The 25,725-nt window shown below is 54.9% G+C and overlaps 3 protein-coding genes and 1 long non-coding RNA gene across 8 annotated transcripts in view; 2 read left to right on the top strand and 2 right to left on the bottom strand.

The window, feature by feature from the left end:
• The window catches only part of LOC144229948 (uncharacterized), a 9,381-nt gene extending 5,025 nt beyond the window's left edge, over positions 1-4,356 (top strand). Inside the window, exons 2-3 of the long non-coding RNA XR_013334662.1 lie at positions 3,255-3,472; positions 4,267-4,356. This is a non-coding gene — a long non-coding RNA (uncharacterized LOC144229948). The remainder of the gene's footprint in view (positions 1-3,254; positions 3,473-4,266) is intronic.
• KCTD17 (potassium channel tetramerization domain containing 17) overlaps positions 1-6,946 on the bottom strand; it is a 26,727-nt gene extending 19,781 nt beyond the window's left edge. For 2 of the 4 annotated variants that reach the window (XM_077762072.1, XM_077762071.1), the window contains exon 1: positions 6,538-6,946. In XM_077762072.1, coding sequence (XP_077618198.1) covers positions 6,538-6,610 — 73 coding nt within the window. In that variant the 5' untranslated portion in view covers positions 6,611-6,946. The remainder of the gene's footprint in view (positions 1-6,537) is intronic. The other 2 variants (XM_077762073.1, XM_077762070.1) reach the window with 2 other exon arrangements.
• MPST (mercaptopyruvate sulfurtransferase) lies at positions 4,226-12,366 on the bottom strand. Its single transcript, XM_077762074.1, is given in 4 exon segments — positions 4,226-4,781; positions 8,377-8,928; positions 8,931-8,991; positions 12,316-12,366. Coding segments are annotated over 4 exon segments (948 nt in total). The 5' UTR covers positions 12,352-12,366; the 3' UTR covers positions 4,226-4,482.
• On the top strand, positions 12,153-25,725 carry TST (thiosulfate sulfurtransferase). 2 transcript variants are annotated; one of them, XM_077762069.1, is made up of 3 exons: positions 12,153-12,290; positions 12,833-13,448; positions 25,267-25,725. In XM_077762069.1, the coding sequence occupies exons 2-3, from the start codon at positions 12,854-12,856 to the stop codon at positions 25,563-25,565; spliced, it is 894 nt and encodes a 297-aa protein (XP_077618195.1). In that variant the 5' UTR covers positions 12,153-12,290; positions 12,833-12,853; the 3' UTR covers positions 25,566-25,725. The 2 variants fall into 2 exon arrangements, with proteins under 2 accessions (XP_077618195.1, XP_077618194.1); XM_077762068.1 differs by lacking the exon at positions 12,153-12,290 and having other exon boundaries at positions 12,455-13,448.

The raw sequence follows: 25,725 nt of genomic DNA, 5'->3' as shown, positions 1-25,725 counted from the left end.
TATTAGACAGGGGAGCAGGGTTAGGGTACCAGAGACAGTGGACACAGGGATCTGCAATAAGTAGGGATCTGGGTCCAGCAAGCTGCTAGAGGCCCAGATTTCAGAGCGACTGGTTCAGCAAAGTGGGTTAAGCCCCTGGAATGGCGTATCCATTATCCAGAGAGCGCGGGCCCACTTAGGAGCAGGGCGAGACTCAAGAACATGGCAGTAACCGGGAAGAACAGCAAGAATAATTCAGACTTGCAAGGATCCAGAGAGTCACAGCAGTTGGGGCCGTTTAGTTTAGGGGCAAAGAGCCCCCGAGAGGATCGGTGTGCAATACACTGGTAAAGCCCCCGAGTGTCCATACGCCCCCAGTAACCATGTTCCTCTTCCAGCAGGTGAATCCGTTCAGGCTTTCGGTGCTTAAAATTATTATAAAGCTTCAGTAACCTAAAAATTTCATCTCCCCCTGAATGACTCATTCCCAGTGAGTTAAGAATAACGCTCCCTCGTGCTCGTATAGCTGGGTTATTCCAGTGGGAGTGACACCTGATATTGTTTTGAACTTTACCTTACCTGACATCACATCTAGAATTCGCTCCCATTTCTCAGACTAGAGGACGGGAGCCCCACCGGCCAGAAGGATCTGGAAGACAGACCTTCCTGGGGCCTCGCGCAGCTGTGATTCCACAGCCCCAGGACCAAATCAGCGCCTTGGTTCATTATTCAGTCCGCTGAGTGGGGGGGTGGGGGCTTCGGGCCCTGATCCCTCACGGCAACGGGCCGAGGAGAGAGCGCGTTCCCGTGCAGCTGGTTAGACAAAGCCAGGAAACTTCCAACTGTCCCTGACACAGGAGGCGTGTTCGGCAAATATTTGCCAAGTGCGCAAAAAATTTCATCATCCTTGTTGTTCAGGGTGGTGAGTTCCTGCCTGGACCACAGACGGTGGGTAGGCTGGGCTCTGGCAGAGGCCGGGACCCTGCGGTGAGTGGTTAATTATTCTGGGAGTTCAGACTTGGAAGAGGCAGAGGGCGGAGCCGGGCCAACTCCTCAAAGGTAAACTGAGCCCGGGCCCCCGAATCCCTGAAAGGCAAAGCTCAGTTTCCTTTCTCCCGCCCCAGGGCAGTTCTCTGAGCCTGTTCAGAGCCATCTGGGACCTTCCCAGGAGGAAAAGCCTCAGCTCGGATCAGCCTGGGTTCCTTGCTGGGAGGAGGAAGGGGAGCCTAGCTGAGTCCCTTGCTCAAAACCTTGCATGAAGCTCAGAGCGTCTCCCTGTGGCGCTGGGACATGCGTGGCCGTTTTCCCTGAGCTTGTCACTGGTGCCTCCAAATGCCGAGTTATACCCCATTCTCCCTTAATCCTGAAACCTGGAAAACCACCAAAGGCAAGACCCACTGGAAGGGCTCCTATCTTGCAATTTCTTTTTTTCTTTAATGTAATTTTTTTTAATGTTTTATTTATTTCTAGGAGAGAGAGAGAGAGAGAGACAGCGTGAGCAGGGGAAGGTCAGAGAGAGAGGGAGTCACAGACTGAAACAGGCTCCAGGCTCTGAGCTGCCAGTCAGCACAGAGCCCGCCGCGGGGCTCGAACCCACGAACCGCAAGATCATGACCTAAGCGAAAGTCGGACGCTTAACCGACTAAGCCACCCAGGCGCCCCTATCTTGCAATTTCTAACTCCAGGTAGGCTCCTCTCTCAGACTAGCTGTGTGCCCTTGGGCAGATCCCTGAACCTCTCCCGTCTTGTTTTTCTCACTTCTAAAATGACTCAGTCATCACTTCACAGTACTCCCTTCCTTGGAAATACTAGCACGGGCCAGTTTTACTCCCTGGCTGGGAAGCTTTACCTGGGCAGGAACAGAATTCTCATATTCATTGTCCCCTCCCCCCTGAACGCCGGAAGTAAAGGAGGCACTCAACAGGCTGCATAAGTAAAAGTCCTTTGAAAAAAATAACAGGGGCAGGACACCTGGGTGGCTCAGCTCAGGTCATGATCTCCAGGTTCATGAGTTCGAACCTTGCCATCGGGCTCCGTGCTGACAGCTCAGAGCCCAGACCTGCTTCAGATTCTGTGTCTCCCCCTCTCTCTGCTCCTCCTTTGCTGCTGCCCTATCTCTCTTTGTCTCTCAAAAATAAATAAACGTAGGGGCGCCTGGGTGGCTTAGTCAGTTAAGCGTCCGACTTTCGCTTAGGTCATGATCTCACGGTTCGTGGATTCGAGCCCCGTGTCGGGCTGTGTGCTGACTGCCAGCTCAGAGCCTGGAGCCTGTTTCAGTCTGTGACGCCCTCTCTCTGACCCTCCCCTGCTCACGCTGTCTCTCTCTCTCTCTCTCCTGGAAATAAATAAAACATTTAAAAAAATAAATAAACGTAAAAAAATTTTTTAAAAATAATGAGGGCATCTGGGTGTGTTAAGCGTCCTACTCTTGATTTTGGCTCAGGTCGTGATCTTACGGTAGGTGAGTTTGAGCCCCAAGTTGGGCTTTGCACTGACAGTGTGAAGCCTGCTTGGGAGAGTCCCTGTCTCCATCTCTCTCTGCCCCTCCCCTGTTCTCTCTCTCACTCAAAATAAATTTAAAAAATTAATAATAAAAATAAAAAAATAACAGGAACGCCTCACATTTACTCTGCGCCAAGCTAACCAGTTCGCTCAAGGAAAGTATGATTACTCCCCTTTTAGAGATGAAGAAACTGAGGCCCGAGAGGCTCAGCAGTGTCCGAGGTCAGGCAGCCTTGTGTGGGGTAGCTGAGACAGGAGCCAGATCAGAACTCACATGCATTTGTAGACCAACCCCGGAAGTAAAGAGGCATTTATTTCCAGGATAGAAAATGAGGTTTCAAAGCATAAGAAGGAAGTATAAAAGGAAGGAGTTTTCTGAGCGGCTAAACTCAGCCTCAGGGGAAGGGGATCATGATGGGGAAACTATGACCCCCTCCCTGTTGGAATCCTTGTCTACACTGCTGAGGCCAAGTCTTATTTGCTCCCAAAGCAGCGGTTCTCAACCGAGGGTGACTTTTGTCCCCCAGGGATACTCGGTCCAGTCTGGAGACTTTTGCTGGTTGTCACAGCGGGTCCTAACTACCGGCTAGGGACCAGAGACGCTGCCACGCATCCTACATTGCGCAGGGCAGCCTCCTCAACGAAGAATTATCCCGCCCAAACGTCAGGAGCACTGAGGTTGCAGAAACCGGAGCTAGAAAAATTGGACTCTGCAATGACGAAATCTTTGCCTGAGAGCCTTTTCTGAAGTGTGCCTTCCTTCCGTTTTACAGGTGAGGAAAGAGACTCAGAGAGGTTGGGACTTAATTGAGAGCGCTTCTTCAGAAAACCCGGATGCCAGCCTGCTGGCTCCCTGGTGCCCGTGGACTTGGGAGGCGACTCAGCGTCAGAGGAAAGGTGATGGGGGAGGTCGCAGGTACAAAGAGTAAATTCGGAGTCGGGAAATCTGGGTCTCGCCCAGCTCTGTTCTAAGTGCATCGTGTGACCTTGGGTAAGTCACTGCCCCCTTCTGGTTTTGTTCTAGGGTTTTCCCCAGCTAATGTCACCCCTCTACTACTGAGGGGTTCCTCGGGGGCTTGGAGATTGGGGGGAGGGGTGACCGGACTGCGGGCAGGGGCCATCTGGAGCCTTCTGAGACACCATTTCCATTTCTGACAAAGGACAATACAGAGGGAAGAAGACACAGCCTCTATCCTTGGGCCTGAGGAGGCCTGGGGGGGGGGTGTGGTAGGGGGAAGCAGAGGTTTTCCTTGAGCAGAAAGGATACCCCCCCCCAGGTTCACCAACCCCTCGTAGTTCCAGATGCTACCCTCCAAGTGTGGGATCCCAGAGTGGCTGAATTCCGATCTGGCTGAGCTCAGCCCTCTTCTAGAATGTCCTGGCTGGGCTGGGCCAGGCCTCCTCAGTGTGTACGGCCTCCTATGGGTTTGGATGGACCCACCCATCTCTGTTTTGAGACGAGATGTGCTGTTGACCTGGATGGTCTTTTAGGTCGGGCTCCAGACACATCACAGCAAGATTCACCTTAAATAGTCCAGACGCCAGAAGGGAGAGCCCCAGATGTATGGGGGTGGAGAATGGTTTGCTTGGGGGCTTTCTGGTCACAGGAATGGAAGGGCTCTGGGGCTCCAGCCCGGCTCAGAAGGCAGGGACAGGGTTCCCACGGCCCTCAGGCTCCACCGAGCTCCCTCTGCTGGGCGTTCTGGAATCACAGGCTCCTGAGGAAAACCAGGCAGCCCCACAGTTAGAAGGATTTAGCACTTTGCTGTTTTATTTCCTCGACAGGAAAACAGAAGGGAGGCAGGACCCCAGCTCGGCATGTGGGGCAGCTGTCTTCCTCTGTGCCCCCCCCCACCTTCTCTCCTGCCTCCATCGGGAGCCCGCAAGCCAGCGGGATGTCACCCTATGCGCCCCCTGACTTGTCGGAAGAAACACGCTTCTTGGTCAAGGCAGAGTCGGAACAACCCAGGCTGGCCGCTGCCTCCTGCGTCCTGCCCAGCCTCAGTGGGTCTTCCCCCGGCCCTCGGAGATGACTTCCTCTGGCTGGGCGCGCATGTACCACTCCACCCAGGAGCCGTCGTAGATGGCCACGTCGGGCTTGCCACAGAGGTAGGCCCCCAGTGCCACGTGGCAGGCTGTGACGCCCGAGCCGCACGTGGCCACCAGTGGCTGGGACAAATCCACCTTCTTGTCCTGGAACAGATGGCGGATCTCCTCGGGGCTTTTCTCCAGGCCCTCCTGGGTCAGGAAGTCCGTGAAGGGGATGTTCACGGTGCCGGGGATGTGGCCAGGTTCGATGCCTGCGGCAGGAGGGCAGGAAGGAGGGAATTAAATACACAGGGGGGACAAATGGCCCACTGAGAGCCTCCCGTGCACCCACGGCCACTAACCCCTCTCTATGTGCATCATCTCATGTAGTTCTGCCAGCCAGGCAACCCAGGCACGATGTACAGGCATTCCCATTTTACAGGCAGAGATGCTGAGGGTCGGTACTGCCCAAGGTCCTGCATCCAGCAAATTGCTGGCTGGAATTGGAACCGAAACTCAGACCCCACCAGAGCCTCACTCTGCCCCCTGATCACCTATGTGCCCTGCGGCTGCAAAGCTAAATAAGCCCTCTGCCTGGCTAGGAGTCATTGCACTTGCCCTACAGAAATTGACCCAATGGGGGGCGCCTGGGTGGCTCAGTCAGTTAAGTGTCTGACTTTGGCTCAGGTCATGATCTTGCGGTTCGTGGGTTCGAGCCCCGCATCGGGTTCTGTGCTGGCAGCTCAGAGCCTGGAGCCTGTTTCAGATTTTGTGTCTCCCTCTGTCTCTCTCTGTCTCAAAAATAACGATAAAAAAATGTTTATAAAAAAAGAAATTGACCCAATGGATCCATGGCAATAACAGAGCCACTGCAAGTATGATGGGTGTTACAAGGATCCTGTGGGGCGTTATGGGGTCACATTATAAAAGGTATTAACAGTAATAATAATAGCGGATGCTAGTGAGCACTTACTTTGTGCCTGTTGGGAGCTCATCAGCTGTTATTTTCTCCTTTAATCCTCCTCCAAATTTTACGGGACAGAAATGATCATCCTCCCTTTTACACAGATGAGGAGACTGAGGCACACAGACTAATCTGCCCAAGTCAGAGACGTGCCACAGCTGCCAACCACCAGGCCGTGAGGGCAGGGAAGCTGAGGCGCTGAGGGTGAGTAGGGTGCTATCAGCTAGAGCGGTCTGGGCAGCGGGGGCTGAGGGCACCCCAGGCTGGGGAAGGGGGGTGTTTAGAAGCGTTAAAGGTGATTGGGCCAAAGCCCAGACATGGGGGAGGTCGAGGCTCAAGAGGAACCAGAAGGCACAGGAAATCCTCAGCAGACCTGGATTAAGAGGTAGGGCTTTGGGGCGCCTGGGTGGCTCAGTCAGCTGAGCATCTGACTTGGGCTCAGGTCATGATCTTGCAGTTTGTGGATTTGAGCCCCGTGTTGGGTACTGTGCTGACAGTTCAGAGCCTGGAGCCTGCTTCAGATTCTTTATCTCCTCTCTCTGCCCCTCCCCTACTCTCACACTCTCTGTGTGTCTCTCTCTCTCAAAAATAAACATTAAAAAAAAAAAAGCCGTAGGGCTTTAACCTAACTCTCTCTGCCCCTCCCCTACTCTCACACTCTCTGTGTGTATCTCTCTCTCAAAAATAAATAAACATAAAAAAAAAAAAAGACGTAGGGGAAACCAGACTTCCATTTTCAAAAGATCATTTTGATCACAGCACAGAGAACCCGGGCAAGGCTGGAAAGCTGTTCATTAAGAGTGCTGTCCCCTAAACCTGGTCATTAGGGCTCCACCACCCTCTACGAGGCAGGTGTTACTAATAATCCCATTTTCACGCCAAGGACTGAGATCTGCAACAAAATAAACCCTCACAGCCTATGATTCAAAAATCTCAGCCATTGAGACTCTAGGGTGAGGCTCTAGACTAGTGGCTTCGGCCTCAATCTCCCCCTGCAGCGGTTGACCCTCCTACAGAGAACTGCTGACCCACGTCCATAGTCATCGCTAGAATTCAGCACCTAGACAGCGTCTGTGGTGAGGTTGGAAGGCGTCCTGCATTCCCACTGAGGTGCAGAAACGGCTCACTGAGAGGCATCACGAAGAGACCGAACCGGAGCAAGGAGAGCGAGCAAGCTCCAGACCCAGGTTGTGGGCTGTGCCTGTGCCTTGAACCCCACCAAGCTAAGCAGGCTTCCCCCCACCCCGCCGAATGACCGCAACGATGTGATGCTCTCTGTGGATCTAGATCCAGCCTTTACGCACGCCTGCTCGGCGTGTCTCATCATCTCCCATTTTACAGACGAGCAAGCAGGAGTGAGGCAGCATCCAGCACCTCCGTAAAGAGCCGCAAGCACAGAAGCAGCACACGGTAATGACATGAGTCTTCCTGAGTGCACCTATGTGTGCGAACACCGGGCTGAGGGCTTTGTACGTTTGTTCTCATTTGACATCTGATGCTCACCGCATCCTTACTAAGCCCCGTCTCTCTGCTTATTTTACACACACGGACGCTGCAGTTCAGAGATGAGCTGAGCTGACCCGCCCAGTGGCTCACTGCCCCCACCTCCTACCCCAAGGGCTGAGCTGAAGGACCTAACAGGTTCAAGGTGGAGTCCTTATTAGGTTGAGCCATGTGACATCACCACCTACATAGGTGCAAAAATGGGTGGCTCTCAGTGGTGTCCTATGGTTGGAGCCTAAACACTGCTGTGCGTGGTTCCACGTGGCAGGGTCCTTCTCGATTCCCCACATCTCTCTGCGACACTGACTCTGGGTCAGTTATTGGGTTAGTCTTCAGGATGCCCTGGGAGCACGGATGGCCCTTGCCCTCGGGCCGTCCAAAACAAAAAACAAAAAACAAACAAAAAACAGAGAGAGGACAGGATGGGGTCAAGTTTCTCTGTAAGCCCAGAACGGAAGCTCCACCCTCATTCAGGGGCCGGGGTGAGGGTGGGGGTGGGGGGGGATGCCGTTCAAGGACAGACTCTAAGATGAAGTAGGAAGTTCCTTGCATCCTCCCGGTAAAAAGCCTGAGGGAGAAAAGGCTGGGCAATTACTGCTTGCACACTGCAGTTAAATGTACCGCCCCACACCCCTGCGGGGCTGCCTCCTGACCCCGAACGAGGCAGCCATTCTGAGAGTCCATTTCCTCCTCTGTGCGATGACAGCACCCATCTCTCTGGGGTCACTGAAAGGCTCCTGCGAACGTGGCCATTGACCCACCTGTTCCGTTTGGGAGGACCCTGCGCCTGCCTCATTCCGGGCTTCCCTGTAGCCTCCGTGTCTGGGGAATTCAGCTCCCAGACAGGAGGCTCTGTCCCAACCCAGGCCAGCAGCCACCTCTAGTCAGTTTCTCTCCAGCCTGGGGCAGGGGATCCCTCAATCTCTCTAGCGCCCCTGCTCTCCTGCCCTCTGCAGGCCTTGGCCCCTCGCAGGGGTCTTCCATTCGCTCCCCAACCCCACACCCCTCCTCCTCCTCCAGTCGGCCTCCATCAACAGCGGGGGTGTGTACACCTCATCAGGCCCCAAACCTCGGGAGGCTTTTCCTGCCGCCCCTCCGGTTCCACAGAGACCCCCTACATCCACAGAGTTGGGGGGGGCCGTTTGGCTTCTCACCCTAAGCTAATACAAGGGACCCTGGGTTCCCAATGAGGTTGGGGTAGTCGCGCCCCAAGCACGGGTGGAGGTGGAGCAAGAATTCTTGTCCCCTCCTAAGGAATAAAGCCAGGGAGGCGACTAGAAACCAGGTCTCACGACCCCGCCCCAAGCGGCGTCCTTTACAAGCAAGGACGGGGCAGGGCTCAGCGCGCACCTGACCCCGCGCCCCAGGTGACCCCCCGCCCCTTCGCGCATGGTTGTTACCGTCTCGGGGCTCGGGCTCAGTGCCGCGGAACCGGCCGGCGGCGCGGGCGTCCACCACCTGGAAACGGCGGGATTCAAGGTTCTCCTTGATGTCCTCGTACGTCTTGACGAAGGCGGCGTCCAGCGAGGCGCGGAACTCGGCGGGCGCCGGGCGGCCTTTGCCCGAGCTCAGCGGGAGCCCCAGGCGGAGCCAGTGGCGGAAGCCGCCGTCGAGCAGCGACACGGTGCGGTGGCCGAAGGCGCGGAACATCCACCAGACGCGCGGCGCGGCGTAGAGGCCCTGGTCGCTGGCGTCGTAGACCACGACGTGGGTGTCGGCGCCCACGCCCAGGTGGCCCGCGTACTCGGCGAAGTGCGCCGCGCTGGGCAGCATGTGGTCGTAGGGAGACGTGCGGTCGCTGCACTGGTCGATGTCGAAGAAGGCGGCGCCGGGGATGTGGCGCTCCTCGAACTCACGGCGCGCGTCGCGGCCCAGCTTGGGCAGGTACCAAGAGGCGTCGAGCAGCTGCAGGGGCGGCCCCGCGCGCGGGGCCCGCCCCGCCTCGGCCANNCCGGGACCAGCGCGCGGAAGAGCTGCGGGGCGGCCATGGCGGCGGCGGCACCGGGGCTGCAAGCCTGGGCGACAGGGAGGTTGTCAGGAGGGAATCGAGGAGGAGGAGGAGGCCGGCCTGGGCGCGAGAAACGCCCGCACCCGCTGGGCCTGGCACTAGCCCGCAGGGGCGGCGGAGCCCCGGGAGGGCAGAGTCCAGAGAACACAGAAAACCGCCCGAGGCTCACGGGACCTCTCTTCCCCACCCCCACCTGGACATCTACACCGAGAAGAGCAACGCAATGACCCTGACCCCTTGGCGAGGGCCAGGCGGGCCCTTCATCGCTGCTTGCTGGAGTGAGGGACCCGACGCCAGCACAGGAGGGCAAGCAGGGGGCAAAGTCTCAGCCCCTCCCCCACAGGACCCCTCCCCAGGGTCCCCAGGTGGGGAATTCCTACACTTATTCATCAAACGTTTATATAAGCGGCCTCTCGGCGAATAGTAGCGGGAATTTACTGACTCCTTACTGTGTCCCATTTAATCTCACAATACCCTGAAACCCCGCAGGACACAGTAGGCTCTCAATTAATTTGTTGAACAAGTAGCCTCCAGAAGGGTGGTAGGTAATAGTCTCAGTGTCACAGAGGGCGCCACTGAGGTTCCTGGAGGTGCACTAGATGGCCAAGGTCAACAGCTAAAGCGGCCGTGCGGGGCTTCACACCAGGCGGCCTGACACCAGAATCCAGACTCCCATCAGCAAGTGCTGTGCAGGCCTTGGGGGTCCATCAAGGTCAGATTTTGCCCCTTGAGGCTGAACTTGGTCTCTGAACCTTCGGGCAGCAGCAGCAGCCGCAGCGACAGTGCCTCACGTCCTCTCCCTTCCACTCCCCTGCGGGCCAGCCACTGAGAGGACGCAAACCGTGACATGTCCCGCCACAGCCTTGGGGGGCAGGGATGCCCTGAATGTGTTGAGCTGTACAAACAGCCTCTAGTTCGTTAGGTGCCTCTGTGCAGGTTAGGGAAGGGCGCCCCTTCCGCCAGAGCACGGGACTGCGGGTGAGCTGCAGGTCACACCCCTGTACCCCTTTAACAGGGAACGACCTTACCATCCACACCAGGCCTTCCTGCCACAGAGGGAAGGGGTGGGTAGAGAAAAGGTGCTTAGTGGCCCAGGCCACACGCCTAGCACCGCAGCCTTTAGTTGTGGGCATGCGACGATGCCTGACTTCTCCATGAGGCAACTAGAGATATAAGTGCATTGGCCTTGCTCACAGGTGGTCAGGGATCTGAAGCCAGATTTCAGCTCCTGAGGCTGGACTTCTTCCCCAGCCCCGGGTCGGTGATGACCAGGGCCTAATGAGTCCACAGTGTTACACCCTGTGCCCAGCCTCTTCCAGTCCCGTCCCAGTCTGGCTCTTAGGATCTCACTCCACCCACGTGCCAGGCCCTGTGCTGGACACTGAGAAACTCTTGACCTTAGCAGGCCCTGGGGGTAAAGACAGGCCACGGGCTTGCTCAAAGGACAGCATCGTTGAAGAAAGTCTGGAGTTCAGTGCAGGCACGGAGGGAGGGATCACTAGGTCAGCCTGGGGTGGGAGCAGAGGAGGTGGGAAGTCTTCCTGGAGGAGGAGGAAGTGCAAACTGATTTGACCTTTTCAGGGGCCCAGGGAACTGCGGCTTGACCTGCAGGATAAGAAGGCTGACGGAGCGGCTTTGGCTAAGGGGTGATCTCAGTGTCCGTGGGTTATGCCACAACTGAATAACGTTGGCGGAGGCCGCGGGTCCCCTCTTGAAGAACCCATCTGTGAACGACAGTGGCTCTTGCCCCCTGCTTCTTTGGGCTCCTTGTTGTCTACCCCAGGATCCATTGAGACCAGACAGAATCCTGGAATGGGAATCAGAGCCCCGGCCTCAAGTCGGTGCGAATCACTCTGCTCCTTAACTCGCTGTGTGAGGGCGGGCGTAGCAGGCTCCCTGGCCATTTCCACCTTCAACCTTCAGCTCTTACGGCGGAGATTATGAACAGTAATGACTGTCGAGGGGCCATCATGATGCATTGCAAATGGCTGCTTTTAATAATCATTAAAGACGGCTTAATAAAAACCCAGTGATTTCTGAAAAGTTATTCCCACTGGTGGCCTTGGAACAACGACTGCAAGTCTAGAATCTTAAGAATTTCAGGATTGGGTGGTCTGAGGTCACCCTGCCCCCACCCTCCATGCCTGATTGGCAGTGCTCACAAAGGACCGCAGGAGACAAGGGAGGGTCCCCGGGGAATAGGCTGTGTGTCACTGAAGGGCGGGACCCAGGTCCTGGCGGGCTCGCTCCGGGGTGCTCTGGGAGTGAAGGACTCCAGGACCCACAGGACAGCCTCCAGTCCATCTTGGGAGTGTCTATACCCCCTGTGGGGGGAGGGGGGGAGAGCCCCGGGCTGCCCCATCTGGGGTGGCCCTGGAGGAAGAGGGACTCCCATCAGGCCCAGCTCTCCTCAAGGCCTTCCCCCGACCCTGTTCCTTCCTGGTTACCCCCTCCGCCCCTTCAGGGCAAAGCCGAACATTCAGAAGATTCCGGAGGTAAATGGCTTGTCCGGAGTATGAACTTCCTAACTTCCCGCGAGACCACAATTATTTCAGAATAAAAAGTTTTTTAAAGGGAGATGCGAAAAAGCATTCCGGGCACATGTCAATGGACATATGCAAATCTGAGTGGGAAGAGGGGAGACCCACCAGCTTCAACGACCCATTGTTAGATTTTCCAGAAATTATGTCGACGGGTTGTTAAAATTGTTCACGATTAAATGCGATAGCCTTGTAATTAAGTCCGTTAATGAAAAACAAAGGCAGTTCTTTTTACAAGTATGAGGCTTTGGGGAGGAGCTAGGTAAACCAAGGCAGATCTGATGGGCCTCAACTGCTTGGTGTGTCCGTGGGGTCACTCGTTAGGCCTGTCTCTGCTCTTTAAATTTAAAGTCGGTGGCCTACTCAGCAGGTTTGTTGTGGGAAGTCAGTAAGGCCCGAGGAGCAAAGTGCCTCGGCAAGCAGGCCTTGGCCAATGTTAGTTTCGTTTTGCTCCAGCAAGTTCTTTGCCAGTTTCTTCTGGAGCCTCTGGGTCACTGGCCTTGTCTCCCTGGCCTCTCTGTGGCGCTTGTTTGGTCCTCTTCCCTCTCTCTTACGCTCTATGTGGCGCCAGGTGACACCCCCTCCCCCTCCCACCACCCGCCACTCACTCGGACGTCACCCTGCTCGCCGCCCCGAGCTGCGGCGCCCAGCCATCCTGAGGGCGAACCCAGGCGCGCGTCTTCCCACCTAGACCCCAACTCCGCTAAGGCCCCACGGGAGAGCCCCGCGCCGCGCACCCCAAGGATCGACCTCCCCCTAAAGAAAGGCAAGCGCGATGCCGCAGCAGTTACCCGGGTCTCGGGCTCCGGGCTTCCGGGCTCGGTCATGGCCCCAGAGCAGAGCGCCCCCTCCCCGCGCCCGAAGTCGTCCCCTCCTCCCGCCACCAACCTGAGGNCGACCCCTCCGCCATGCGCCCACTCTCCTACCCTCCCAACTGAGGGGGCTCTAAGCTCCACAGGTCATCTCCTCCATCCTGGGCATCTTTTCGCCTCTCTTTTTTGGCAGGATCCCAAATGCCAGTATTGTAGCTTCCGGAACCCAATGCCCTCCGGGCCAGCGCCCCCAGTGGGGCTCTGGGAAGCTCTTGCCCCGCCCCGCTCCGCGCCGGGGCCCCAGGGAGGGGAGGAGCAGCCCTTCCTTAGGGAATGCAACCCTGTCCCCTGGGTGCCCAGGCCCCGCCGCGTTGCCGGGAGGCTGCAAACCCGCCGCCCCGGGGGAGCGCGGTGGGAAAAAGCTCCTCCCAGGCCGCGCTCCACTGCGCACGCAGTCCTCATGCGGCTCTCTTTTCCTGGTTTCCACCCGCGCCAGGTGATACGCAGAGCCGAGACCATGGCCCATCAGGTGCTCTACCGGGCGCTGGTCTCCACCAAGTGGCTGGCGGAGTCGGTTCGGGCTGGCAAGCTGGGGCCCGGCCTGCGGGTGCTGGACGCGTCCTGGTACTCGCCGGGCACCCGCGAGGCCCGCAAGGAGTACTTGGAGCGTCATGTGCCCGGCGCCTCCTTCTTTGATATAGAGGAGTGCCGGAACGCGGCGTCGCCCTACGAGATGATGCTGCCCAGCGAATCCGACTTCGCCGACTACGTGGGGCGCCTGGGCATCAGCAACCAGACGCACGTGGTGGTGTATGATGGTGACAACCTGGGCTGCTTCTACGCGCCGCGGGTCTGGTGGATGTTCCGGGTGTTCGGTCACCGCACCGTGTCGGTGCTCAATGGCGGCTTCCGGAACTGGCTGAAGGAGGGCCACCCCGTGACATCTGAGCCCTCGCGCCCAGAGCCGGCCAACTTCAAAGCCACTCTGGACCGCTCCCTGCTCAAGACCTACGAGCAGGTGCTGGAGAACCTTGAGTCTAAGAGGTTTCAGTTGGTGGACGCCAGGTCCCAAGGACGGTACCTGGGCACCGAGCCAGAACCAGATGCAGTAGGTATGTGTCCTGGAGGATGGGTGATCCCCGGGGGAGTGGCGCCCAGTGAAATGATGGAGAGTGAGGATGTCTGGGGCCGTGTCCGGGTTTTGCCCTCAGGTCCCCCCCCAGCCCCCCGGACGCGGGCCTCGGGCTGCATCTGTGAAATGAGAGAATAGAGCCAAATCGAAAAGCCTTTTCAGCGGTGAGGCATGAGAACCTACGTGTGTCTTCCCATAGCCACATGCTCACTAGCAACCTAGTATCCGTGTGGGGTGACCTCAGCAGAGGCGACTGGTGACATCACCCACGTCCATGCCCAGGCACCAGGCGCTCCTTCCCCACGTGCCCAAAGGTGTGCGCGTGAGCCAACACGTGCATCTCTGGCCAGAGCTCTCCAGGACACCTAGCTTGTCGGGGCCTCTCTGGTTCCCCAGAAACCCACACAAACATCAACAGTGCCCTTCCCGCGGCACCCCTCCCTCCTTCCAGCCCTCCCGGGACCCCCCTGACCTTTCCAAACAGCTGCAGCCTGTTTGCGGACCTGTACAAGTAGCCGCGACTTCAGGCTGGGTACTCGACGCTGCATTATCTCCTCCTGTCCTTCATCCGACAAGGCTGAATATCCCCATTTCAGAGAGGGGGAAACTGAGTTACTCTGTTAAGTGGCAGAGTCAGGAATTTTACCCAGGGCCAATTAGTTTTGAATCAGTGCTCTCACCCAGGCGTCTGCGAGGCATCCACAGGGAGATGGCTCGTGAATCCTCTGCTGCGGGCAGAGACTAGGCCAAGAGGGTTCTATGTTGCTGGAGGTTGGTGAAGGGGAGTCTGAGGAGAGGACGTGCTGAGTTCTAGAACCTTCCAACAGAGAGCCATAGTAGTCTCACCATCACCCCGGAGGGGTTTCCCCCAGCCCCTGCCTGGGCACCTCTGGGGGCCTGGACCTCTCTACTTTTGGGGTGTCTGGTGGCCCCGGCTGGCCCGAGCCCTCCGAATGGCCAGCACCTCCTGGCTCTGGGCTCTGGGCTCGGGCAGGGTCCACAGAATCTAACTCCTGTGCAGCAGTTTTCCTAACCTGCTGCAAAATGTCTCTTCCCTTCTGTGCCTCTGAGGGGAGAGGACTCTGTGAAAACTGTTTTGGACGCTCTCTGAGCTGGAGGTCCTGAGAGATCACCTCATCCGACAGAGGGGAGACTGAGGCACGGAGGAAGGGACAGGTCAAGGCCACTTCAGATCCAATCTCCTCAATCCCGTTTTAGAGATGAGGACACTGAGGCTCAGAAAAGAGACCCTCCCCATTCTCCCTCCTCCCTCCTCCTCCGGGCTCCCAGGGAGCATGGATTCTCAGGAGAGGTCAACCCCTCCTGTGTGGCGGGATCTCAATCCAATCTCTTGGCCTCTCTGGGTTCCCTGGTTATAAAACGAGAAAAGGAATGCCAGCTGTCCCCATCTGGCTGGAAGGGTACTTGGAGAAGGGTGAGGAGCTCTGCAAAGCCCCAGGGCCACCCAGAAAGCACGGAGTGGCCCTCCCCTCCCTCATTCCCTGAGAGGCTTTGCTGGCCTCCCGCACAGCATAATTTGGAGGCGCAAAGGCATGTGAGGCTCTCCGAGTTCACGGTCCCCAGCTTGGGGTGGGCTCAGGGAGGCAGCCCGTGGGCTCCGTGGTCCAGATGCAACACCCAGGGATTGTACGGGTGCCAGGCCTTGGAAGGAGTGTCCCGGAGCAGGCGCTGGGAGGAGGGCCTTGGTCACCCCATAGTCACTTCCTGCCCATCCCAGGCAAGCAACTTCTCCGGCCGCAGCCTTGTGGCCCCAGGGCCTTTGGTCCTGTTTGTGAGACGCTCAAGGTGAGATCCAGGCAGACCTGAGCTTGCATCATGTGCAGCCTTGTGCCAGCCCTTGACCTCTGAACCCTTCCCTCCTTAATGAAAGGAACGGGCTCACCTTATAAGGTGAGCGCGCGGGGCGGGGAGGGAAGCCAGCCAACGAGGTGACGGTCAGTCCAGCCCAGTTATCTTTATAAACCTTGAGGGCAGTGAGTGAAGAGGATATTGACCGGCTCACGGGCACTTCTATCAGCACAGTGTTTTTATACATGTTCTCTCCTTGACGCGGCCACCAGCCCTCCGGGCAGCGGAAGGAGGGGGGTTAGGACTGATCCCACTTTACAGGCGGGAAAGGGAGAAGTGGATTCTCGAAGGAGGCAGAGTGGCCAAGATTTGACCCCAGGCAGCAGGCCTCAGCGTGGGGCTGTTCCCAAGGCCACTGCTGTGTAAGCAAACACGGGGACTGGGGGAGAGGGGAGTGGGGGAGGGGCAGGCANCTCCCAGGGGGGGGGCTGGGGTAGGATGGGGGTGGGGGAGGGGGGCAGGAAGAGGGCTGAGCTGCCCCCCAGCATCCAGGGGTGGTGTGTTTGTGAGGAAAGCAAGAAAGAGCCAAACGGGTTTTCCTGGCCTTGAAAACCCACACCTGTCAGGATGGCCTGAGAGATGTTAAGTCACCTGCTTGACCCGGTGTTTGTTCACAGCCTCCTCAGGAGCTGGGAGCTTCCCCGGGGTGATCTGAAACCCACCCCCAGATGCAGAGGGCAGGGAGAGACCCAAGAAAGAGCAGGCCACTTGAGATTGGCAGGTTCAGTCAGCAAAGGAACTTATTTACAAGGCTTGTCTTGGGTGGCCGGCCGCAAGATGAGCTTTCTGCACCCGTCTGCCAAATCTTGAAAGTTTATACAGAGGTCTTAACTGGGTTGAGTCACATACACGCCATCCGGCCGGTCTCAATCTCAATGCAATGTCCTTGGAGCAGCCTCCGGGAGCCGGGAAGTCAAGCCGAATGCACATTCCAAGGACAGAGGATGGGGAGAGGAATCTTTAGCTGTCCCCGTCAGGCTCTGAGGCAGTTGGTGGTTATGTCCTCTCCACAACCTCCCCCGACCTTTCTACTCATCATATCAGCTCTTGCAACCTCACACGCCCCCTCTTCTGCACTGTGCAGAGTCGTCAGCAAGGGGTTTCACGGGCGTGGTGGTGGCTCCTTTGGTGGCCGTGTGGCTGCGTTGGAGACAGATGCTGCAGCCACAATGCAGGTGCAAGAGAAAATACAGACTAAGCCAGTGATCCCCCAAATTGGCGACAGCATTTTCCGTCAAGAGCCCTGTCATCAGAACCATTGATTTATTAAGTCCCCTAGGCTGGGGGGGATCAGACAGTTCAGGGCAGCTACTTGTATTCTCATGTGATTCAGTGACGATGACGCATAGTAGACTCATCAGAAACGAACACACCGCCCTCTGTTCAGCTAATGGCACGGTGCCTTCTCGCAGGGCAGCGATGGTGTCTAAGTCCTTCGTATGTCGGGGGATGGCTTTTCTCATTAAAGGTATTTCTAGGTTCAGTGAGGACAGGTTTTGTTGACCATCATTCAAGGCTTGCTGGGTGAATTTAGTAAGCGCTACTGCGTGTGCTGGGCCATACTCCAGGCCAATGGAGGGGAACAAGACAGTAGCCTAGCGATGACTGGTGGGAAAGAGAACGTGCCCACCTGGCCTTGAGGCGACGGAGACTGTCAGCTTTAGGACCTCTGCCTGATTGCACGTACTGGGGGAGCCCGCGCCGTCGGGTGTGAAGCGGTGGACTGCAAAGAGGGGGTACCAGACCTCCGCCGCAGGGATAGTGCGTTTTAGCAGCCGCCTTGTGACTAGACCCCAAGATCCCAGGGGAGACTGGGCAGATCTCCCTGCCCCTAGGGGTGTGTGAAGTAACTCTCCAATCCCAGTAGGGCATGTCATGGCAGATTGCTGTAGGGGATACCTTTCCCAGCTGTGGTGGGCTTAGTGTTAGCAGCAGAGCGAGCTGGTGCCCAGCGAGAGGGCGGTGGCTATCTCCCTCCACTTCCGTGCCTTTACAGCATTGGGTGTCTCAGTGAGGTCCCCAGTCTGGCACCCAGGGCAACAGGTCCTGCTGGTTGATCATGTATTAATGCCGGGGACGGCCGTTTAGTGCACCCAGCCAAGATAGTTTTACCTGTTAGTAATTCAACCTGCCACTTGGATATTTCCTTTTTCCTTTTTATCAGCTCTACTGCTTGTGGGTTATAGGGGGGTTGGAACCTCCATTCTATGTCATGTTCTTTTGCCCACTTTTTAAAAAAAATGTTTATTTATTTTGAGAGAAAGAGAGAGTGAGTGAGCATGCACAAGTAAGGGAGAGGGAGAGAAAATCCCAAGCAAGCTTTGCGCTGTTAGTATGGAATCTGTTGTGTGTGGGGCTCAAGCTCATGAACCATGAGATCATGACCTGAGCCGAAATCACGGGCTGGATACTCAACCGACTGAGTCACCCAGGCACCCCTCTTTTGTCCGTTTTTGCAGTTTACCCCCCCAGTCACTGTCTGGTTGATGAGGGTATCTAAACATGGCATTCAGTTTCTCTAATACCCTAATGGTGGCAGCCTGGCTTGGTGACAGGGGAAAGCTTGCGGTAGGCCAGACACAGTGTCTAGGCAAACCAAGCATAACAAAGACCCTCACTAAGGGAGAGAGGAGGCAATAGAACCAATGTGCCAATCTGTCCTCAGTGGGGAATTCTTGTGAATGGCCCCAGGCTCCTTTGCCAGTTGCCTTGGGTGTTCTTTATAATACATAGACGTGCCGTTACTACATTAACCCAGTCACTGTATTTCAGGGGCTTTCCAGCATCCTTGGGGATATGTGGGCACAGGGGTGGCTGCTCTCTCCATGCATCCGATCTACTGTGTCTACTGAAGATTGTGCCCAGGTTAGGGCATCAGCCTCCTGATTGCCGGGGGGGTGGGGGGTGGGAGTGGGGTGTCAGTGCCTCACAAGCCGGGAAAACTGAGAACTACATTCTCCCATATATCCTGACCCCACAAAGGCCCACTCCTGGTCATCCACCACTCAGCTTCCCAGTGCCTAAGCAATAATAGGGTTAGTCCCTTTAAAGTGGCCCAGCAGCCAGTGTAGAAAGTGCAAAAGTCCAGGGTTCAGAGACTGGCTATCAGCCAAACCTCTCTGAGTTCAGCCCACTGGCTGCCCTGGTCTGTTCCTCCTCGTGAGTCTGCATCTGGAGAGTGCTGCAGACCCTGCAGGGAGCTGGTTCCTTGCGGGGGTGCACAGAGGTTTTACCCCCTTCCAGAGCTGCGACTAAAATCCTAGGGGGACCCTCTTTTGTTGTCTCTGTCACTGTGTCTGACCCATACCTTCCAGAGTCAACAGGCGCACCTACTCAAATGAGAACACTGCTCGGGAGATGCCCAGAGATGGAACGTTTCATTCGAATTTTTGCCTTCCCCGAGGCAGCTTTCTGCTCTGATCCCCAGTCGCCCTTTCTTTCCCAGGCGGCATAAGGGACAGCGGCGCTGTGCCATGTGGGGAATAAAAGTCCTCGAAAGCCCTAAACTCCCTACAAAGGCCTGCATGCCGTTCACAGTCTCAAGGGTTGGGTAGACTTGTGTCGTATCCATCGCAACGTCTGGGAAGACACGCGTCTCACCCGATGAAACAATTCCCCAAAACTTTACTGCGGTGCCTGGGCCTTGAATTTTCTGCAGGTTTACCACCCATTCTTCCCTCCCAGATATTCCAGCGAAGTCTGCGGGTTTTCACGTGCTAACATTATAGCGTCAATGTAATGGGCCCATTGCACTGACGGGAGGAAGGAGAATAGAGACAGTTCGCGGGTTACGATCCCATGTAATGAATTCTTATTCAGGTCAGCGGTATGATCTTAGTTATCAGAAACCTCTATTGGTCCGTCTTTTCCATGAATCTCCCTGAAGATGAAACACCTTGGCGGGAACACTTTGCAAAAGCCTCAGCATGAAACAGTACCTCGGATATGAATTCCTGCTAATGCAATTGACAAGGGATTGGGTTATTTTTGTGATAGATATTTTAAAGTAACAACCAAGATTATGATTGATACTATTATACCAGGACATATATATTTTTTAACGTGGTTTTTTTTTTTAATTTTTTTAATGTTTTATTTATTTCTAGGAGAGAGAGAGAGAGAGACAGCGTGAGCAAGGGAGGGTCAGAGAGAGGGAGTCACAGACTGAAACAGGCTCCAGGCTCTGAGCTGGCAGTCAGCACAGAGCCCGACGCGGGGCTCGAACCCACGAACCGCGAGATCATGATCTAAGCAAAGTCGGACACTTAACCGACTAAGCCACCCAGGCGCCCCATAACGTTTTTAAATTTTTATTTTGAGAGAGAGAGAGAGAGAGAGAGAGAGAGAGAGAAAATAAGCGGGGGAGGGGCAGAGAGAATGAGGAGACACACAATCCGAAGCAGGCTCCAGGCTCCAAGCTATCAGCACAGAGCCCGATGGCAGGGCTCAAACTCGTGAACTGGGAGATCATGACCTGAGCCGAAGTTGGACATTTAACCGACTGAGCCACCCAGGCGACCCAATTTTTAGGAATTTTATGTACTTTCTGAGCACTTCTGTTAATAGCTTCCATATAAATATTTCCCAAGGAAAGATTAGTTAGCCATCATTCCTACTTGACTTCCCATGTAATTTGACATATGAAATGAGTCTAATTAGTTTCATATTTCTCTTTTACAAGGAGAAAAAAAAAATATTTTGAGATGGTCCAAGAAAATCCCAAAGTTAGCTCAGGGTAGGTAAGGCTTCATTTAGAATTTGATTTGAGGGAAGTTTGTCTAAAATAGCAAAAGGTTTTATTTATTTGTTTGTTTATGTTAATTCATAGATTTATTTAGCAGCATAGATTCACAGCAAAAATTGCAAAGAAAGTAGAGTTCCCCTATTCCCCATATGTAGTTTCCTGTATTACTAACATCTTCTGTTAGTAGGGTTCATTTGTTACAATTAACAAATACAGATACAGTATATCCATTCATTTAATATATTTTTAACACCTGTCAGAACCAAGAGAATTCTAAGGAGACAGGAAGATTAAATATAATGTGGTATCCTAGATGAGGGTCCCGGAACAGAATAAGGGCATTTGGTAAAAAGTAAGGAAATGTAAATGAAGTTTAGACTTTAGTCAAAAGATTTTAAAATACATGATTGCATAGGATCATAGGTCTTTGTGAAACAATATTCAGTTATCCATTTAACCAAAATGATAAAGACCTCAAAGGCAAGTATAGAAATTGCATGGTTGTAAAAAAAAAAAAAAAAAAGCTAAAAAAAACATATCTCCTTTAATAGAGAAGACTGTGTTTTTTCTTAAGTAATCCAAGACCGGATCAAAACTACATAAAACATAGGAAATTATTTTCTTTTATACGTTCATTTTTGAGAGAGAGAAAGAGAGAGGCAGAGCATGAGCAGGGGAGGGGCAGAGAGAGAGGGAGCCAGAATCTGAAGCAGGCTCCAGGCTCTGAGCTGTCAGCACAGACCCCGACGCAGGGCTTGAACCCACGAACTATGAGATCATGACCTGAGTCGAAGTCAGACACTTCACCAACTGAGCTACCTAGGTGCCCTGAAATTATTTTGAGAAACCACAGTATCTTTGTTTTCTAGGTAGGTTACCTAAAAGGCAAAGAAAAACCTTTGACAATCCCATAAAGAACAGACTGAGAGTTCAAGAAACCATTATCCTTTATAACAGATGAGAAAAAATTAAATTTCCTTTTTACATAAGTTCACTTTGATAGATAGCTTATTTTTAAGCTAATTAAATAGAGCTCTTTTACAGATTAATTTTGGTAATATCTTCAGAAGTTAGAAAAGCATGTATACTTAACATATATCCATAGACATATATAAACATAAAAACAGACTCAGAGACTCAATAACTTAGCCTTTGATAAGTAAGCTTAGGGAGACGGTGGGAAGGGCTTTGGACAAGGCACCTTCTAGAGCATTCTGTGTCTTCCCCCCACCCCAGATTTTTTCCTTCAGTCTCTGCGGGTAGTGTTTTGGTTATCTCCTGGGGTGTGTATGAATCAAAGACATGATAAAATTCACAACTTTGACTTTACAGGGAAAGAATGTCAGTTATCTCCCAGGTTTGGGGGCAGTTGCTATTTATTTATTTATTTTAAAATGTTTCTTTCTTTATTTTTGCAAGAGAGAGAGCATGCACAAGCAGGGGAAGGGCAGAGAGAGAGAGGGAGAGAGAATCCCAAGCAGGCTCTGCACTGTCAGCACAGAGCCCGGCGTGGCGCTTGAACTCATGAACCTTGAGCTCATGACCTGAGCTGAAATCGGGAGTTGGATACTTAACCGACTGAGCCACCCAGGCACCCCACACCTGCTATTTAAAATTCTCCTTTGTATTCGGGGTGGGAAGGCATGGGGGCATCTCCATTTTTCTCTCCACCACAGTCTCCTCTTTTTTTTTTTTTTTTAATTTTTTTAATGTTTTATTTATTTCTAGGAGAGAGAGAGAGACAGCGCGAGCAGGGGAGGGTCAGAGAGAGAGGGAGACACAGAATCTGAAACAGGCTCCAGGCTCTGAGCTGGCAGTCAGCACAGAGCCCGACGCGGGGCTTGAACCCACAAACCGCGAGATCATGACCTAAGCGAAAGTCGGACGCTTAACCGACTGAGCCACCCAGGCGCCCCAATCTCCTCTTGATTCTGATCGCTTGCTCAAGGATTCCCTTCTCTGAGTCCTAATCAGGCTTTGTCATGAGCTCCTGAGTCTTAATCCACAGCCTTGCGCCTTCCTCACCTTGCAAAACGACACCCTACTGCCTCGGACAGACTGCCATGCTCTTTCGCCTTGGCTGCCGGCCCTGAAGGCAGCAGAGTAGCAGACACCTGCACTTCCTTCTCAAACCAGCTCTTCTTCCAACTTTCCACCTGGACGCTCAGCCTACAGCTGGACATCAGGGTCCAGATGACACGGGCCGCGGTGGAGGCCAGCACACCGTGACAACCGTGCACTCGTTTCTCGGTGCATAGCCCCTCAAGCGAGCGCATTAAAGCGGCAGGTGTTTCCGGGGCCTCCCTGTACTCACGCAGAGGTCCGCACGCACCGAACATTCTGGCCACCCCTCCTCCCATAGAGGGTGCAGCCCAAGTAGCGTTGCCCCCGTGGATGCCTCTTTCCCAAGGCCCGTTTCTTCAGTCTCCTGGCTGCCTTACCAGCTTTTAGTTTACAGCCTCGTCGGGAGCTTCCCGGGATAATCTGAAACCCACCCCAGATGCAGAGGGCAGGGGGGACTGAAGAAAGGGGACAGATCACTCCAGATATGTGGGTAGCAGGTTTAATAAGCAAGGGGACTCATTTACAAGGCTCGTCTCGGCCGGCTGCAAGATGCGTGGATTTCTGCACGCACCTGCCAAGTCTTACAAGTTTATATGGAGGCCTTAACTGGGTTGAGTCCCATACATATTGTCTGGCTGGTCTTGGAGCCATATCACTATCTCAAGGCCATGTCTTTGGGGGCAGCCTCTGGGAGCAGGGAAGGCAAGCAGAATGCACATTCCCAGGACAGGGGAGGGGATGAGGAGCCCCTGAGGGCCAGGGTCCAGCTCGGGGGGCAATCAGTGGTCACCCCCTCTCAACAGTCTCCCCCAGTGACTGGTTTCCTCTTGGCCAAAGCTGGAACCCAAAGTCCCAGGCCTCTGAACGGTTGAGGAATATGAGGGGTCATCTCATCCATTCCCCTACCTCCTCTCTCTCTCCTGGAAAGATTCAGGGTAGTTCAAGAACACAGGTTTTTAGCTTTGGACAGACCTGACTTGGCACACCTGTGTGTCCTGAAGCAAGTTGCCTCACCTCTCTGAGCCTGGGCTCCCCATCAGCGCCAGGACGGTAATCTGGCTTTGCAAGGATTCGAGAAGAAGTTTTCAAGCTAATACTGCCTGATGCCTGGTGCCAGAGGTATGGCGGCGTGCCTGCTGCAGGGAGGAAAGCCAGGAGCCTGCAGTAGAAGCCAGACTTAGGAGAAAAAGCCCCTGCTTCTGGGCCCACGTGCTTTTCCTTCGGTTGGTTGTTCTCCAAGGCTCTCTGGGCTGGGACGTGCATAGGCGTTCAGTGCCTGCTCGTTTAAATTCCTCAGACAGGCTCTGAGCCCTCGCTGGCAGAGATGAGAAAGAGGACCCAGTGNAGTCACAGCACCACTGCCCACCACCCCCCTGCCGCCCCAGACTTCTTTACTCCGAAGAGGTGCCTTTTCTGCAAGAAAGCAGTGGTGCTGTTTGCATCGGGGGTGGGAGGAAGGAAACAAGACGGCATTCAGAACTCAACAAACATTCGCGCTTTTAAATGCACTTCTATTCAGTCCACTGCTTGGATGCCTAGAGATTTCTAAGGTGGTTTCCTTGGCACAGGAGGCCCTGGCAACGGGTCTGTTGGCTTCTCACTGGTGGGGTCGGCACACGTCCAGTCTCAGAGGAAATCTTCCGGACAAAGAGATAAAGCGACAACGGGAAAAACTCCCCAGAATTTAGAAGTGGAGATGTGTATTCAATCGAAGGCACACTTGAGTCATGCCAGTGAATTTTGGGATCCTCTTTGGCTTCAACGGACGGGGGATGGGACACTGCTGGCATGATTGTGCACTTGCTGTGTGCCTGGGGTCACTAGGGGCTTCTGCCAACAGTGGCTAAGCTTCCCCCAGAAGCCTGGGACGTAGGTGAGGTTGTCTCCCCATTTCACAGATGGGGAGGCTGAGGCTTAGGGATGAAGGGCCTCCTGGCTGCACCCTGTGTGTGTCTTGGTCCAGTCCTCTCCCTCCCACTGCGGCCCACCTTGGTCCTGCTCTGTCCCATGGCCCAGATTAAGGGGGTGACGGGGAACTTTGGAAGAAGGGGAGCCCAAAGAGATGGCCAAACCTGCCTGGGGCCTCACTCCCAGCATCCAAAGTCTGCCAGGGCATGAGGTGCTTGAGGAAGAGAGGAGTGACCTTTGGCATGCTAAGGGTGGCACCGAGACCTTGGCCTAGACTCCTTTGCCCCACTTGCTGGCTATTCTGAAACAGATTTGGCAGAGCGGCCTCATTGGGAGTGTTCCGGAATGGACCTCAACCAGCCCAACCCCCCACTCTACTTTAACCCAAGCCTCTCAGGGTGCTAGGCTGGGCCTGCAGGGACCACACCGTCCCTGTCTGCACCTGCCCCCAAGGTAGGTGGTGAAGCGGCGGGAGCATCAGCATCTGAAGGTGGGTGGCCGGCCTCAGTAGCTGGTGCTTTGCTCCTTACAACAGCCCCTGCCCGTGAACTCTCATTCCCATTTAACACGTGGGAAACTGGGGCTCAGAGAGGTGACATGACTTACTGAAGGTCACCCTGCTGGTGAACATCAGGGGACTTGGTGTAATCCTGGGTCTGCCTTTGCCTCTCTGTGTGGCCTTAGCTGAGCCCTTTCATGTTGCAAAGGCTCAGCGTATATATCTGTAAAATGGAGCAACATGATATTGAATGAATCGTGGAGTTATCTGTTTAGCATCCAGCTTCCTTGCCAGACGGTAATCTCCCTGAGAGCCAGGGCCATCGCTCCCTTCCTCCGCTGTGCTCTTAGCGACTGGCACAGCGCGTAGCATTTGCTTCTCGACAGCCTTATGCGGCAGGTGTGTACCATGGAGCCCATTTTACAGATGAGAAAACCGACTCAGAGAAGTGAAAGCATTTGCCCAAGGCAAACCGTAGTAAAAGGGTTGGTAAGTGGCAGAGCTGGGGCCCCCCTGTCCTTTCAAGTAAGTATGACTTTGGACACCCCTACTTCAAGGCAGGTTTTGGGGGAGAGGGCCCGTTGGCTTCCGTCGCAAGCATTGAACGTAGGTTGGGCCAGGAGCAAACCCCCCATCCTTACAGCCTCAGCTGGTTTTGGCCCCCATACCGCTCTTAACCCTGACCTTCCCCGCTTTGTCTTCTGCCCCGCCCAGGACTGGAATCCGGCCACATCCGAGGTTCCCTCAACATGCCGTTCATGGACTTCTTGACCGAGGACGGCTTCGAGAAGAGCCCGGAGGAGCTGCGCTCCATGTTCGAGGCCAAGAAGGTGAACCTGGCACAGCCCCTCATCGCCACGTGCCGGAAGGGAGTCACCGCCTGCCACATCGCCCTGGCCGCCTACCTCTGCGGCAAGCCCGACGTGGCCGTCTACGACGGCTCCTGGTTCGAGTGGTTCCACCGGGCACCCCCGGAGACCCGTGTGTCCCAGGGGCAGCGCGGGAAGGCCTGAGCGCCAGGGCTCCTCGCCGCCTGCAGCCCCCCCGTCCTCTTGGTGACCGCGGTCTGACATCCGCGTACCTCTTCCACCAAGGAGACCACCTAGGTTTTAGGACCGTGTGCAAAGCTCTCCTTTGCCCTCAGACACTGGAATAAACTGTTTTTTTTTCTGA

The sequence above is a fragment of the Crocuta crocuta genome, unplaced genomic scaffold (genome assembly GCF_008692635.1).
Source record: "Crocuta crocuta isolate KB4526 unplaced genomic scaffold, BGI_CrCroc_1.0 scaffold193, whole genome shotgun sequence".
In the NCBI taxonomy this organism is placed as follows: domain Eukaryota; kingdom Metazoa; phylum Chordata; class Mammalia; order Carnivora; family Hyaenidae; genus Crocuta; species Crocuta crocuta.
Note: the sequence above shows the minus strand (reverse complement) of the source record. Positions and strands in the feature narration are given on the sequence as shown.